The 15,933-nt window shown below is 42.0% G+C and overlaps 1 protein-coding gene across 3 annotated transcripts; it reads right to left on the reverse strand.

Moving 5' to 3' along the window:
• Positions 1–1,809: 1,809 nt before the first annotated feature.
• Positions 1,810–15,127, reverse strand: TEX36 (testis expressed 36). Of its 3 annotated transcripts, XR_011488665.1 has the most exons (5): positions 14,946–15,124; positions 8,616–8,747; positions 7,838–7,918; positions 6,494–6,848; positions 1,810–1,879 (listed from the first exon to the last, which is right to left on the reverse strand). XR_011488665.1 is itself a non-coding variant. In XM_020900419.2 (4 exons), the coding sequence occupies exons 1-4, from the start codon at positions 14,994–14,996 to the stop codon at positions 6,552–6,554; spliced, it is 561 nt and encodes a 186-aa protein (XP_020756078.1). In that variant the 5' UTR covers positions 14,997–15,124; the 3' UTR covers positions 6,235–6,551. The 3 variants fall into 3 exon arrangements, 2 of the variants coding, with proteins under 2 accessions (XP_020756078.1, XP_020756079.1); XM_020900419.2 differs by lacking the exon at positions 1,810–1,879 and having other exon boundaries at positions 6,235–6,848; XM_020900420.2 differs by lacking the exons at positions 1,810–1,879; positions 6,494–6,848 and adding an exon at positions 7,431–7,626 and having other exon boundaries at positions 14,946–15,127.
• Between the last annotated feature and the right edge of the window lie 806 nt (positions 15,128–15,933).

The raw sequence follows: 15,933 nt of genomic DNA on the forward strand, positions 1-15,933 counted from the left end.
TTCAACACTCTCCTGAAGCGTAGGAGATACTTTAGGTGGTTGACTGCTGCAGCGTTCAATAATATACTGGGTTACATATTTTAAAAAGTTCTTTCTTTTTCTATTCCGTTCTAAACCTTCTATTTGAATTGGGGAGAAAGCCTTGGGTTTGGTGATAGCGTGTCTAAGTCTCTAATACTAACATTCCTTTTCAAAAATCTGTGGACAGCCCCCAGACAAGAAGTCTTGAGGAAGCAGTCTTGAGGTGTTTGGGTGGAATTTAATCACTCTGGGTTAGTTTTTATCCCCCCATTGCATTTACTTTTAGTTACTTTTTATTGATGACAAGTGATACTGATTTTCTAGGAGATAGAAGGGAAGAGTCAGGTGTGCCCATCAGGGATGCTCCAAACATGGTAACTATTCCAGGGGTGCCAGCATGAAGGCAGTGGATTTTGGAAGAAGCAGCACCCAGGACAGGCTTCCCTGGTAGCTCAGCTGGTAAAGAATCCACCTGCAATTCAGGAGACCCCAGTTCAATTCCTGGGTCAGGAAGATCCCCTGGAGAAGGGATAGGCTCCCCACTCCAATATTCTTGGGCTTCCCTTGTGGCTCAGATGATAAAGAATCTGCCTGCAAGGCAGAAGACCCGGGTTCGATCCCTGTGTTGGGAAGATCCCCTGGAGGAAGGCATGGTAACCCATTCCAGTATTCTTGCCTGGAGAATCCCCGTGGACAGAGGAGCCTGGCGGGCTACAGTCCATGGGGTCACAAAGAATTGGACACGACTGAGTGACTAAGCACATAGCACAGCACACTAAGCACATAGCACTAAGCACACCCAGGACACTTGAGGGGTTGTTTACAGGGATTATGTGCCAGAGTTGGTCCACATGACATTCTTCATGCCAAACAGTGAGTCAGACCTGAGTCTGCACCAAAGCAAAAGTATTGAGAGTACATGGTTACTTGCGCTGAGGGGGCAGGGCCCTGCCGCAGGGAAATGGCAAGAGAGGCGCTAAGACACTTTCCCAGAAGCAGCGCTGCTGGTTACACCCCAGGCAGCACGTCCTGTCTCAGCCACCCTCACACCAACAGCGTGAAAACAACACACACACCGCTCACGCAAAACTCAAAACCACTAAATGTTTGCACCTGCTGGAAAGGCAAACAGACATTGCAGTACCCAAGGAAACAAAATGGAAAAAAATAATGTATTACAATAAAGTTATTATCAGTCAAAATTAAACATCTCATTGATAAATAAGAGCCAAACAGAGACCCTAAAAATTAAAATGTTGTTTGGTTATAGGACAATCTTAGTACAGTGGCTAAATAGCAGAATGGGCTGAGGAAGAGACAATTTGCAACCTAGAAGACAAAGTTTAGAGGCTATTCCAGAATCCAGGGCAAATAGACAAATAGAAAATATAAAGGAATATAGGAGAGTCAAGGGAGACAGGTCCAGATCTTTCAATATCCATCTAAGAAGCATTCTAGAAGAAAACGGGGGGAAATGGAAGAGAGAAAATAAGTGAAGAAAATTTTCTGTAAGTAAAAAAAAAGAAACCCTCAAAATTATAAAATTAAAAATAAAAACCCAAGGGTTCTCAAATTGAAATATCCCACTGAGTTTACAAGTATACATATCATGTAAATGTTAAGACTTGATTAGCCATTCAGCAAGGTAAGTATAAACTATATATAGTTTTGTAGCCAGCAAAAGAGGCTACACACATCACACACACACACACACACACAGGTAAAGCTGGCAAAATCTGAATAAGGTCTGTGGGCTGTACCAACATAAATCACCTGGTTGTGATATTTGCGGTAGGTAGCATTCTAAGGGGATCTTGTTGACCCTCATTCTTGTGTAATCTCATGAGTGTGGCAGAACCTGTGAATATAAAGCAATGTCATTCCCATACTTAAGTTATATAGAAATGGGGATTTTCCACATGTAATTAAGGCCCCAAGTCCATTGATCTTAAGTCATGAAGTTTGCATTTTTGCCGCAATAAATTATAGAGAGCACAAGCCTTCATCAAACACAGAACCTGCCCCACCAAGATCTTGGGCTTCCCAACCTCCAGAATTGTGAGAAATCAATGCTTATTTTTAATAAGCAAACAAACAAAAAGGATATGGAGATTAGATCTAGTCATGTGATCCCTGAAAAGGGCACAGGACGCTTCCTGGTGAGAGGTTACAAAATGTGAAAGGGATTTGAACTTCTTCCCTGGTTTTGGAGAGGAGGAGACCACGCAGCAAGGAAAGCAGTAATTTCTAGGCACTAATAATGTGAAGACCATGATGTAGCTACACAGTGGTATCTGAGAAAAACAACCTTACCTGCATTTACAAGAAAACAAGAAAGGCTGCAAAGAATTGAGCTATGCTTTCACCTTGAGAAGCTAGGGAAAAAAATCAAAATAAGCTCAAGAACAAAATTAGTAAACATGAAAGCACAAATTATCAAGATCAAAAGCAAACAACAGCAACAAACACGTAGATCTGGTGAAGAGAGCAAAGATATGTGAGCAACATTCAGCATGTCAAAGACAGGACGCAACTTTAAAGCACAAAAGAGAATATATTAAAGCACCACAGAATTTTAAATCCATGTGAAACAGATGACTTCCTCAAAAAATAAAAATGTCCAAAACTAGAGGAAAAAAGAAATAGAAGCACCATACAGACCGATCTCCATAAAATAAACGGAAAAGATGTTCAAAGATGCACACCTGTAAACTAAAACAGGTCTAAGAGACTGCATGGCAAATTCTACAGACATTTGCAATTTGTATAAGCAGTATCAGAGCACAATAGAAATAGATTTTAAGATCCTAAATAAAATATTTGCTTATCAAATCCTGGATTTATCAAAAGAATAATACATCTTAACAGCTTGAGTTTGTCCTCAGAATGCTAAAATCGCTCCATGCTAGAAAATCCATGAATATGTTATTATATTAACAGATTAATACAGAAAATTTACATGATCATCTCAATAAATACCAAAGTTTCATTTGCTATAATGTCACCTTATACACAATAAGAACTACAACAAAACTGTTCAAATCATTCAGTAATCTCAAACAAAAGGAGTCCCGAGCAAGGCATCAGTTCGCTCTGTCTCTGTCTCAACACATACTCTTAACAAAAACCAGTGGTTCCAGAAGTCATTACACAAGGGATTCTTACATTTTGCTACATTAATATGCATGCAAGGCTGAAATATGGTATACAGCACACTAGTGCAAGATGTTAATAGCAGAGGAAAGTCTCAGAAGTGGGAATATGGGGGAGAGAGGGAATATGCTTTCGTTTGATCTTTGTAAAACTGTTCTGAGAAATGAAGTCTATTAACATAAAAATATATGTGTCTAAGTTTATACATCAACAAAGAGAAACAAAACACAACCAGCTACAGAAAACGTTGGCAACACCTTTTCTATCTGTCTGTCTTATAATCTGTTAGTGAAGTGGTGAGCTGAAGCACGGCCTCTTTGAGAAGCTTTGAATTAAAATTTAAAATCCACATACTCTTCAATTGAACAAGTTTATTTCAATGAGTTTAACATATAGAAATGTCACAACTGAATGCAAATGTTAATCTATTAACGTGTTTATTTCTAATTGTTCATAGTAGGAAAAGACTGAAAACTACTTAAATGATTATCAAAAGATTAAGGGACTATGACATATTCATGTAACGAAATACCAAGCAGCCATGTTTCCAAAAGAGAAGTAGATTTGTAAGCACCAAGAGAGAATGCAGTATTCATAAGTGTGGTTGGTGGCGGTGTGGCAGAAGGCAGCAGCGGCAAGTGGAACCCTTGGTGTTTACTAAGGGTAGGTGTGTTTGAGAGGCAGAGAGGGAAAAATCCACGTCGTACTTTACCAAGAGAAGACTATTAAAAGAAACTCAACAGGCAGATGAAGGGATAAAGATGTGGTACTACTCAGCCACAAAAAAGAATAAAATAATGCCATTTGAAGCAACATGGATGGACATAGAGATTATCATACTAAGGGAAGGCAGTCAAACAGACAAATACTATATGATAACACTAATAAGCAGAATCTAAAAAAAATGTGACAAATGAACTTATTTACAAAAAGAAACATATAGATAGAGAAAAAAATTATGGTTATCAAACAAGAAAGTGGGGAAGGGATAAATTAGGAGTTTAGGATTAAAGGCTGCAAACTACTACATATAAAAAGACAAACAACAAGGTCCTACTGTACGGCACAGGGAACTGTATTCAATATCCTGTATAATAATCAACTATAATGGAAAGAATATGAAAAAGAATACATATATATATATATATTATATCTGAATCACTTTGCTATACATCAGAAACTTACACAACACTGTAATAAACTATACTTCAATTTTGAAAAAGTAATAACTTTTTAAAAAGGCCACAGAACTGGTGCTGGGAGAGAAAATGGAGACTGGGAGTCAGGAATGTGAAAGAAACCACTTTTCACCATTTACTTTTATTTTATTTGAATTTTTTCCCATGTATATATATACTTAAAGATATATATCTTAGGGGGGAAAATCCAGGAAAGTAAGAATGCAAAAGAATATTCTTACCTAGGTAAAAGTTGCCTATCTCAAATCCACAATAGTCAGATGTCAGAGTGACCCATTAGAATCAGCCCCAATAAATTCAGACATTAAGAAAGTATATGCACTATCTGTGCTAATATTCAATTTGTACCTGATGCAAAAAGATGGGCAGGGGCTATAAATTCTAGAAATTATGTAAGTTATCACATTCACAAGTGATATAATTATCCACATAGAAAATCCAAAAGAATCAACTGAAAAATTAATAAAACTTTATTTTTATTTTATTAGAATATTTTTTATTTATTCTAAGAAGTTTACCCAGGTAGTTAAATACAAGATTCACATATAGAAATCAATAGCATTTTTTATGCATCAGATAAAACTAACCAAAAAGTATAACTTAAACACACACACACACATACATTCAAAATAGCCACATTTCAAAATGCACAGGACTAAACATAGAAAAGAAACATACTGTACTTTTGTGACAGAAATTATACAACTTTATTAAAGAATACAAAATAATATTTGAACAAATGGGGAGATATACCATTGTATAAAGATGTCAATTCTTCTATAAATTAATATCTCAATTAAGGGAAATTCCTATCAAATTGCCAATGGATTTACTTGAAAGCTTATTCTAAAATTCATCTATAGAAAAAAATATTTAAATAGAAACCAAATAATTTTGATACAGAATGAGGGTGACACTATACCATTCAAAGGGAAAAATAGAAATGACCCCTGAGTGGGAAAAGATGGTCGTCTTCACTAATAGAGAAATGCAAAATAAGATTAATAAGATAGTTTTTGTCCTTAGATATCTTTGAATATCTAAAAGATAATTTGGGGGGGAGAGAAACAAAAACTCACAGATACTGTTGGTGGAAGTTTACTTGGTCTAGTCTTTTTTTAAAGGTGATTTGGAAGATTAAAACCTTGTGCAAGGAATTCCCTGGTGGCCCAGAGGTTAAGACTCCATCTTCCAGTGGAGGGGATGGGGGTTCAATCCCCAGTCAGGAACTAAGATCCCACGTGCTGCACAGTGCAACCAAATGTTAAAAAAAACAAACAAACAAAAACCATGCATATGGTCCAATCCAGCAGTAACAAGGTAACTTTCAGACCTGACTCCAGAGTACATGTAAACACCCGCCCAAAGAGCCTGATCAAGCATGTCATGTAGCACCAAGTCTTTCCAAACTAGAAACAATTCAAGTGCTCATTAGGAAGACAGTTTTGTTTTGTTTTGTTTTGTTTTAACATAGCACAGCCATCTTAGGGGATACAGTGCAGTAGTTTAAAAAGCAAACCAACCTATTCCTATTGACATTGCAAGAACTTCAAGATCACTTATGTACTGCAAGAACGTGTGTTCTATGTGACAGTTTATGTTCAAAATCTGTACATAGTTGTGCACATACATGTAATTGTAAATGTACAGAACAAAAACAAATGGTGAGCTTTTTTCTGGGGACAAGGATTAGAGATGCAGTAAAATCAGTGGGGACTCCAGCTTCCTCTATTTTGCTTGAAATTTCAAGATGAAAATGTAAGCCTATATTAATCATGTAGTTTTAAAACTCTCCCTGAAGTTAATATGACAATTTTTAAATATAAGCACATTTTTCTTTCAAACATATTCATTTAAAATGTGTATATCATCACATATTTTTATTTTAAAAGGGCCTGAATATTTTTCAACCTTATTAAAACCATAAGAATATTTTCAAGGTGGGGGAGTGGTAAGGTTATCTGTTGCCATTCTGGTTTCTCTATATAAGGACTTTAATCTCTATGTTATCACTGCAAGAAAACATCATCTCAGCATTAAGGCACATGCAGTCTACATTCTCTAAATAATTCTAAACAAATCTGATATCAAACATCAGTGCTGCATCAGAAAACACATACTTGTAGAATGTCCAACGACATAACAATATTGCAAAACATCAAGGATCTTCTGGAAGGGTTATGGCTCCAGTGAAGAACTGGTCTTTGTGTTAATCAGGAACCTTACTTTTGGATTCTTTTTCCAAAACTCTGTATAGCTGTGCTGGGGCATAAATTTAAAAGTGTTCCATATCTCATGATGATGTCTTGGAAAGCGTCTGAAAATTGGGACTACCACAGCTTCCTTATAGACATATGATATTTGGTTATTTGAAAAGCCATCGAGACAAGATGGAACATAGTCACATGCCCAGAGATTGAAATTTCTTGAAACGTGTTGCCTTTTTTCTGGGGAGATCTTCTTACGTCCCAAGCCCTGGAGAAGGATCACAAGCGGATTAGGAGGAAAATATTCAAGGCCACACAGTTTGGAGGTCTTTAATAAAACCACCTCCACAACATCCTGTGTTTAAATGACCACTCTTATAGGAGGCATCCTTTATCAACTTGTGGGAGGCTGTAAATTGACACAACCTCCTGATTCTCATAGCCTTCCACTCCCACCAAAGGGGCTGGGCTTCTAGAGACATGGATGGCTGAACCAGAGAGACCCCAGCCTGGACAGCCAGGAAGCCCGCGTAGGTTCTCTGCACCCAGGCGGCTGTATACACCCCCAGCTGCATCCCCAGCACTCAGTGGGAGGGCTCTTACTCCGAGAGATCCGAGGATTCTCTCCCATCCCAGAGGATTCCCAGTTAAGGAAGCAGCGCCTGGTTCTCCACCCACAGGCTTCCTCCTCATACCTTACTAATGTGGCCATTAGAAAATTTACAAATTACATATACAGCTCGCATATCTATTTCCATTACACAGTGCTGTGTTAACAACCACTAACCAGCACCATCAGACTTTTTCTCAGTGATGGGTAAACACCATCTCCAGGAACAAGATAACTGTAGTTAGTAGGGGCTCCTTCTTTATATCATGAAAACTCCCCATCCTTTCCTTGGATGCCTCCTTATGGGTCCTGGCTCCGCCATCCAGAGACACACATAGGCAATCCCTCCTTCTCATGACAGATCTTCACAGAAGAAAGCTCACAAATTAGACGGTTTATGGGAAAGCACTTGGATAAGCATGAAATTCACAAAAACCTAGGCAGGAGAGAGGATGGTGTGGATTTTGAAAGCCACATGGGAATTTGAGAATTTATGTTTCCCCCAATCCCCCGGCCTGGTAAACTGTTATGAGGCTTTAATTTTATTTCAATTTTGAGGCCAGTCGTCAATCTTCACCAGCTCTCAGAAAATCAAGAGCCCTGATGTTGCTGTTCATTTTTTTAGCAATGTGGAGAGAAATACTCACAGAGTCAAGGTAGAACCCAGAGTCCTGAAAGCTGTGACGATTGTCGTGATCAGAGAAGGGGAAGTTGTTATTTACTGCTTGCTGGAAAAGAGCCAGGCGAGAGATAAAAAGGCACACATCAGAACCACAGCAGGCTTCCAGAACCTGCCTACAGTGGCCTGGAAGGAAGATGAAGGAGGAAAGTTGACCTCTAAGTGAGAACTAAACCCATCCACAGCAATGGAGCAAACAGCTAGGGGGCGAGGGCTTAGGTGTGTACATCAGCTCAAGGCCTTGAAACTCTACTTCATTGCCAGCTTTCTTAAAATTACAACAAATTCTCTTTAAAATACCTTATTAAGAGACAAAGTCAATAAAATACCTTATCAACTTTCAATACCTATTGAAAGTCAGTAGGCATGGAATTGAAGGCTGGAAAGGAATTTTGAAGCCATCGTCTTCATCTGGCCAGTAAGGGTCCTAGTAGACCAGAGCTCTCTGGTCCAGGGTGGCTAAGTGTGAAGTCAACCCCACTTCTACCTCCGGCCACTTGTGGCCCCTTAAGCTGCTTATGAACTGGCCAGGGAGGTAGAAATGTGTGTTAAGCGCTCTGTCCATAGAGGAGTAACTATCGTCTGGACCAGGAGGTAGTTCCTTCTAGAGAGTATTTGAGGAGCCATAGTGAGCAATTATGAAGTGAGGATGCTTCCAGAATGTAGGGATCCAGGGAGAGCTAGTGAGCAGTTCCTTCCAAGCAGTACCACCCCCTTGGAGAACCAGGCCAGCGCACTGGACTCACCTTCTCCCGCACTTTGTAGATCGGCGGAAGTTTCTCCTCCACTTGCCGAGATAAACGTGGACTGTAGGACTCTTTCAACATCATACTTGTGATGGATTCTGGCGTCTTTTGTGTTAGTCCAATGTGAGGGAACTGGAAAAACAGCACACGCCTTGATTAAAACCAGACACATCTGAATCTCAAAGCCAAGTATCAGGGCTTCCTCTGTAAAAGGATTAAAATGCAATTTGGGTGCTTCTGGCATGCAATGGAAATGGCATAATTTTCGTAATTTTCAAGTATCCTTTCCAAGACAAAAAATATTGTCATGGCCCAAGGCCACCACTGCCGGTTGTTTCAAGTTACAGGGGCCACCCTGCTGCTCGGAGCCTGGAAATGGTTCCGTGGCCTGGGGAGGGGGGTGTGGTCCCACGAGAGGGAGCCGATGAGCTCCAAGGAGACAGAGTGTGTTATCTGAGACCTTCCTGGTGGTCAGGGAGTGCCCCATACTCAGGGCCAAGCATTTGGCCCACATTCCCAGGGTTGAGCCAACCTCCTGCAGGTAGGAGGCGGACCTTCGGGCACGGGAGGGTGAGAAGGGTTGCGTGAGTCTCTACAGAAAATGTAGAATGGTAGAGGCTGGGAAGATTATTTGGATGCCAGGGGTGAGCTGGGAGTGGGCTTTAGTATCTCCCTGTGAACAGGAGGGAAGGAAACAGGACTGATTCGGGGGAGGTGGTCCCAAAGAAGGTCCAGACCAACCCCATAGGGAGCTCTAGACAGAGTGGCTTCTCAGAGTCGGCCTGATGGAGTGAGAGGACTCTGGTCCATCAGTCACTGGGTAGAAGGAAAATGTGGAGGACCCAGGAAGCAACTGACCTTGAGGAAGAAGCTCTTTTCAGCCAAGGAGATCTAGGGTTGGACCCCGCCCCTCCTCCCCCCAACCAAGCCACGCTCTCAGCAGCTAGGCCAGGAGTCCATTCCCAAAGAGGGATGTGGGTTCTTCTTGATGGCCACTGTAGCTCACCCCAATTTTACATAAACAGCTCCTCTACAAAGTGGCCTTTGAAGTGGTGATCTATAGGAGAGAAATATGAATGTATGAATGGAAACTAAGATACAAATAAAAGGCAAGACCCCAACTCTCAGTGAAAATTCTTGCAAAAGGAGGTAACATAATGTGAGAGTGGGTCATAGACAATAGATTCAACGTCCCTGGGTCCAATCCCAGCTCTCTCTCCTATAAGGTCAGCCTTCCGCAAGAGACTTAATTTTTCCAGGTCCCAGTTTCTTTATCTGTAAAATGGGAATAATAGTAACCTACCTGATAGAGTGCATGCATGCTAAGTTGCTTCAGTCATGTCCAACTCTTCCCGACCCCATGGACTGTAACCCACCAGGCTCCCCGTCCATGGGATTATCCAGGCAAGAATACTGGAGTGGGTTGTCATGCCCTCCTCCAGGGGATCCTCCCAACCTAGGGATTGAACCTGTGTCTCCTGTGGTTCCTTCATTGCAGGTGGATTGCTCACCATTGAGTTACTGGGGAAGCTCCACTTGATTGAGAAGATGTGATTAAAAGAGTAAAACACATGCACCCAGACAGTATCCCCTAGCTGTTGACAGGTTCTGTTCTTGCTCACAGCTGTCCCCTCCCTTATCCCCAAACCCACTGTTACACCAAAGGCCAGTCTTTCCTTGTCTTCAGGATTACAATGACATTGGTTAACACTGTTGTTTTCTCCCATTCCTTCTCAAGTAACTGTACATATAACTATGGCCTTTGTTTAATCTCTGCACAAGAGTGCATTTAGTATGCTACTCTTATGTCAAAAGGTGGAGAGATTATGCCATCTATATGGTACACTCAGTGGGGCATTGCTGGCAGAGAAAATGAGAAGCAATGGTTTATACGACACATAGCAATGTGGAAAAGAAGAAACAGAATGAGATCTGTAACCCAACACCATTTACATAAATAAATAATCCATGCACACAAAACAGCACTACATAATTTACAAGAATACATCTCAGTAACAGAGTTCCCATTAAACACATATGAGTGGCTGCCCATGGGGTGAGCAGAGCAGGAACAGGTATTAAGAGCAAGGAAGTGACCACATGAACCAACCAACATTGTATGGACTGGCCCTGCTATGGATGAACGACAGGGTCACATTGGAGGAGGGCACCATGGAAATGGAAGGTTTCCTTGCCATCCTTTAAACATTTCTTAACTAAGTGCATCTATTACATTGTCTCATTTTCCACAACAAGAACAATCGTCTTTGTTTTTGATTACCGTTGTAATACTTGCTCATGGTTTTAAAAGTTCAGACAATAAAGAACAACTTAAGGAAGGAATCGGGTTGTATCAGGCTTCCCAGGTGGTGCTAGTGTAAAGGACCCACCTGCCTATGCAGGAGATGTAGGAGACATGGGTTCCTTCCCGGGGCTGGGAAGATCCCCTGGAGGAGGCCATGGCAACCCACTCTAGTATTCTTGCCTGCAGAATCCCATGGACAGAGGATCCTGGTGGGCTATAGTCCATGGGGCCACAAAGAGTCGGACACGACTGAAGCAATTTAGCATGCACACAGGATTGTATTATGTGATTTCAAAAAATTACAAATACCTTAAAAAATTTAACAGTTAACTTTTGGGAATTCCCTGGCAGCCAGTGGTTAAGAAAACAAAAACAAACCCAGTAACTTTTGGTTACCCTCTCCTCCCTCTTCTTGTCATCCCAAATAAAAATGATAACAACAATAGCTCTCATATATTCCTTCACAAACACCTGTACCTACAAAGGGGACTTACACTGCTATACAAAAGTTGGACCACATAATGCATACTATTTTGTACCTCACTTTTCTTTTTTTCCGTTTTTTATGGGAGTATAATTGTTTTACAGTGTTCTGTTAGTTTCTGTTGTACAACAAAGTGAATCAGCTCTAAGTATACATATATCCCCTCCCTTTCGAGCTTCCCTCCCACTTCCGCATCCCACCCCTCTCGGTCATCACAGGGCACCAAGCTGAGCACCCTGTGATCTACAACATAACTTGCTTTTCTTGCTTAACATTATTGTTCTTGTAGTTCAGTCGCTCAGTCGTGTCCAACTCTTTGTGACCTCATGGACTGCAGCACACCAGGCTTCCCTTCCTTCACTATCTCCTGGAGTTTGCTCAAATTCATCACTTAACAATATACCCCCCTCCCAAAAAAAAAACCCTAGAAATTTTTCAAAGTCAGCCTATACATTTCTAATTCATTCTATAGTATATATATATATATATATTTATGTTTTTAAGCAATTTTTAAGTAAGTATAAATAATACAAAGGGCCTCCAGACTCAGAGCCTTTCTCTTTTCTCTTCCTCCAATCTGCTTTTCCAAGTTATGGAGAATCAGGCCATGGGTAGGGAGTTTTTCTACATCTGGAAGGGTTCCTCTCACCAGCTGAATGATGACTGACTTGAGTTCATTTGTATTCTGCAAGACTGTGGACTAAATCACTGTAAAAAAAAAATGGCTCTAGCATTTTAATTTCACTCTTTTAAAATATATATTTAATGGCTATAACATGATAGCTGTGAAATAAACCCTTCTGTTAGATATTGTAACCGTGAAATATAGCTTTTTAACTAGTTGGCGGTGAAATTTTTGCTGCATTCAATCACTCAATGACTGAAATATTAAACAGGAAGGTGAACGTGTGTGCAGAGTGCCTTTTCTACTCGGCAACAGCCAGATCACCACCAGCAAGGTCAGCTGTGAAATGACTGTCACCTCCAATGTGGCAATTACTGTCTCCGAAATGGGCTGCTACTGACACAAAACCAACAATTTCCTTAATTTTCCCAACTTGTCTACAAGTTACTTAGGGAAACTTCATGTCAGCACTGTTCTTTTTATTCTCTTAGGTGCCGGCAGCAGAAAGGAGACCCACATCATAGGCTCCGGTTAGATTTTGGGGAAATTAAGCCTTCCTTCCTGAACTGGTTCCTTGTACATTCCTAGGATCCCCACTAGGAGATGCCATGCTTTCTTGATTTCTCCCTTATTGTAGAACACTAACTTTGGAGTAGCAACATGGCTGGTTTAAAAAATACTTCCCGAGGACTTCCTTGGTGGCCCAGTAGTTAAGACTTCACACTTTCAGTGCTTCCGCTGCAGGGGATGTGGGTTCAATCCCTGGTCACGGAACTAAGATTGCATTAAGATCGAGGCTTGGTTAAAAAAAAAAAAAAAAACCCTCCTCCAACTCCTTTGCAGCTAAATTGGACACGTGACCCTTGAAATGAAAGCCTAAGTCTGTGGTGGGGCTCCTGGTTCCCCACTAAGGGATACACCCCACAGTAGCTTTGAGCTCTTCTGCAGATACGGAAGGTCCTCAGGAGGGAGAAGTCAGCGGTTAACCATGGTATGCAGCCCACAGGGGCATCGTCTTAACCGTGGTATGCAGCCCACAGGGGCATCGTCTTAACCATGGTATGCAGCCCACAGGGGCATCGTCTTAACCGTGGTATGCAGCTCACAGGGGCATCGTCTTAACTGTGGTATGCAGCCCACAGGGGCATCGACCCCAGACCAGTTGGACCTGAAGGTTGATGATGCTGACTTGCACTTACCTCACCGCCAACCCATCAGAAGAATGTCCACAAGCTGATCACGCCCTGTTTTAACCATTACTATGAACCTCCTCACTATCCTCTCCAAGCTGGGACATATGTTTCCAAGGCAGGAGTCCACTGTGTCCCCCTTTGCCTGGCAAAGTTATCAAGTTATCCTTTTTTACTTCACCCAAAACCCTGTTTCTGAGATTCGATTCCGCAGTGGTGCGCGGAGCAGCCGAGTTTTCGGCATCATTGTTACTCGAGGACACAAACCCTTCTCTGGTTAAGGCTCTGTAGTCTCCTATTTATAATAATATTCAGTCAAGCATAATCCTGATACTGTAGATGATAAAAAGAGGCCGAGCTCTTTAGCCTGAGAAGCTTGTTTCTTCCTGACCAGTTAGTGCATGTAGTTCACACTATTCATCATCTCTCTTTAGCTGCCAGGAAACTCAGAGTCAAATTTGTTTGACTCCAAATATCTATTGTTTAAGCCATATGGCCTGCATATCTATGTTATGTATTTTATGTATTTTCTATTTTCTATGTTTCTGTGTTATATGTTTTCCCAGTCTCAGTCTCTTAAAGTATATTTAAACTGGTTCTGAGGTTTTGTTTTTATATACTTTATACTTTATTTTTAATATTTTCCACTCATTACTTTAAACCTTTGTGGAATGGAGCAGGGTATACAACAGGAAAGAATATCAGTATAAATATATACCCATCCCATCTTGTGGGTACCAAAACCCGGGGATGCTCAAGTTGCTTAGTTTGCCTTTGTATCCATGGGTTCTACATGGTGGACACATATACTGATATCACATATATACATATATATTATGTATATAATAGTTAGCAACAGTGTTTCCGTGCATTATACTAAGCACCTTTGTACCGATTGTCTCATTAATCCTCACCATGGCCTCTAACCTTGGTATATTATGCTTCCATTTAACAGACAAAGAGACTGAGATTAAGCCTTCAGGCCCCAATTTTCCAACATATTTTCCATTTTTTTGTCCTTTTAAACAAATCTTTAAAAAAATTTTCTATGTACTACTGCCCTAAAAGAGGTTAGTACCACTGTTTCCTGTGATACAACCAGTGGGGAAAAAAGACAAAGATACCAGGTCCATGGAATTTATATTCTAGGAGGGAGAGAAAAGTCACACATGTAATAAATTATATAGTATGTCAGAAGATGGGTGTGTGCCTGGTAAGTCACTTAAGTCGTGAACAGCTCTGTGTGACCCTGTGGACCATAGCCCGCCAGGCTCCTCTGTCCATGGGATTTTCCAGGCACGAATACAGGAGTGGGTTGCCACGTCCTCCTGCAGGGGGTCGTCCCGACCCAGGGATCAAACCTGTGTCTCTTACGGCTCCTGTATTGGCAGGAGGATTCTTTACCGCTAAAGCCACATGGGAAGCCCATGTCAGAAGATAGACGTTATGGAAAAAAGAAAAAGCAGAGAACACAGCAATCACTGCCTCATGGACATTCACAAGATACCAGTCTGCTGAGTGGTTTGTGCACAGACTAATTTCATCTGATCCTCCAAGAATCAGATATGAGATTCCCATTTCACAGGTGAAAGAACTGACACAGGATGAAGGGATCTGTCAGAAGTCATACTATGCTAAGTAGCAGCAGTAGGATCTGAGCTCAGTTCTGTGCCTGACCACACTCCTGTGGTCTGAGAAAGGTGAGAGAGGGTATCACCCTTCTTACCCATCTTCCATCCTTGTCTAAGGGTGGGTTGAAGCGTCTCCCTTTGACCATTTTGTGCAGGAAACGGAAGGGGGCTGAGACTGCCGCTCTTATCCCTCCATGGCCTCATGAGCTCTACACCTGGGAAGCCACTCCCCCTTGATCCTGGCCTCTAATTCGCGGGCTCTACCTGGCAGGGAAGTCCGGGAGTGGTCCCTGTTGTCATAGCATCAGAGCCCACCCGTCACAATGGGGCAGGAGCGCGGGTCCTCCAGCCAGCCAAGGGCTCCTGCTGCTTCGCGGTGTGTGAGTCCCAGGTGAGGAGCCCCCCACGCAGGCCAGACAGGTGGGCTCCAGACAGTCCTGAGACAATGGCCCACTCCACACCCTCCAAATCCTCCAACAGACGACTTCTGCATTGAATGTCTTCACGGTCACCATCTGCCCCAGCCTGTTGGTTTTCAGAGATGTGAGCTGACTCCGCCTTGTCTACAGCCCTGGCATGACCCAGGACATGGCATGACCCAGGCCAGGACCCAGATCTCCCCACGGGCTCCGTGCACGGCTGCTTCCCTGCCCAGCTGGGGCTCACTCACTGCGCGTTCACCATGCTGCACACAGCTGAGACCATGAGGAAGAGGCAATCATGAGTAATTATTCAGTGCCAGGGGTTGTGCTGAGCCCTTTTCACGTGTTTTACAAACCATTGGTGTCTACAAATGAGGAAACAGCACCTTGTACCCAGTGAGGGGGTTGCCAGGTCACAGGATGGCTCCAGGGCTCGCGAGCCTTTCCCGGGGCCAAGTGGTCTCCCCCAAGCTGTGGAGGCAGCTCCTGAGAACTGGTCTTCCTCCAGGGCCCGGACATGCAAGTGCGGCCTCACTTCTCAGTGAGGTGATTTCCGCTTCCCTTCCTCCCTCCCTTCCTTCCTTCCTTTCTCTCTTTCTCTTTCTTTTTCATTCTCTCTTCCTTCTTTCTCCATCTCTTTCTTCTTTTATTTCTTCATTTC

Source organism: Odocoileus virginianus, chromosome 7 (assembly GCF_023699985.2).
Source record: "Odocoileus virginianus isolate 20LAN1187 ecotype Illinois chromosome 7, Ovbor_1.2, whole genome shotgun sequence".
NCBI lineage: Eukaryota > Metazoa > Chordata > Mammalia > Artiodactyla > Cervidae > Odocoileus > Odocoileus virginianus.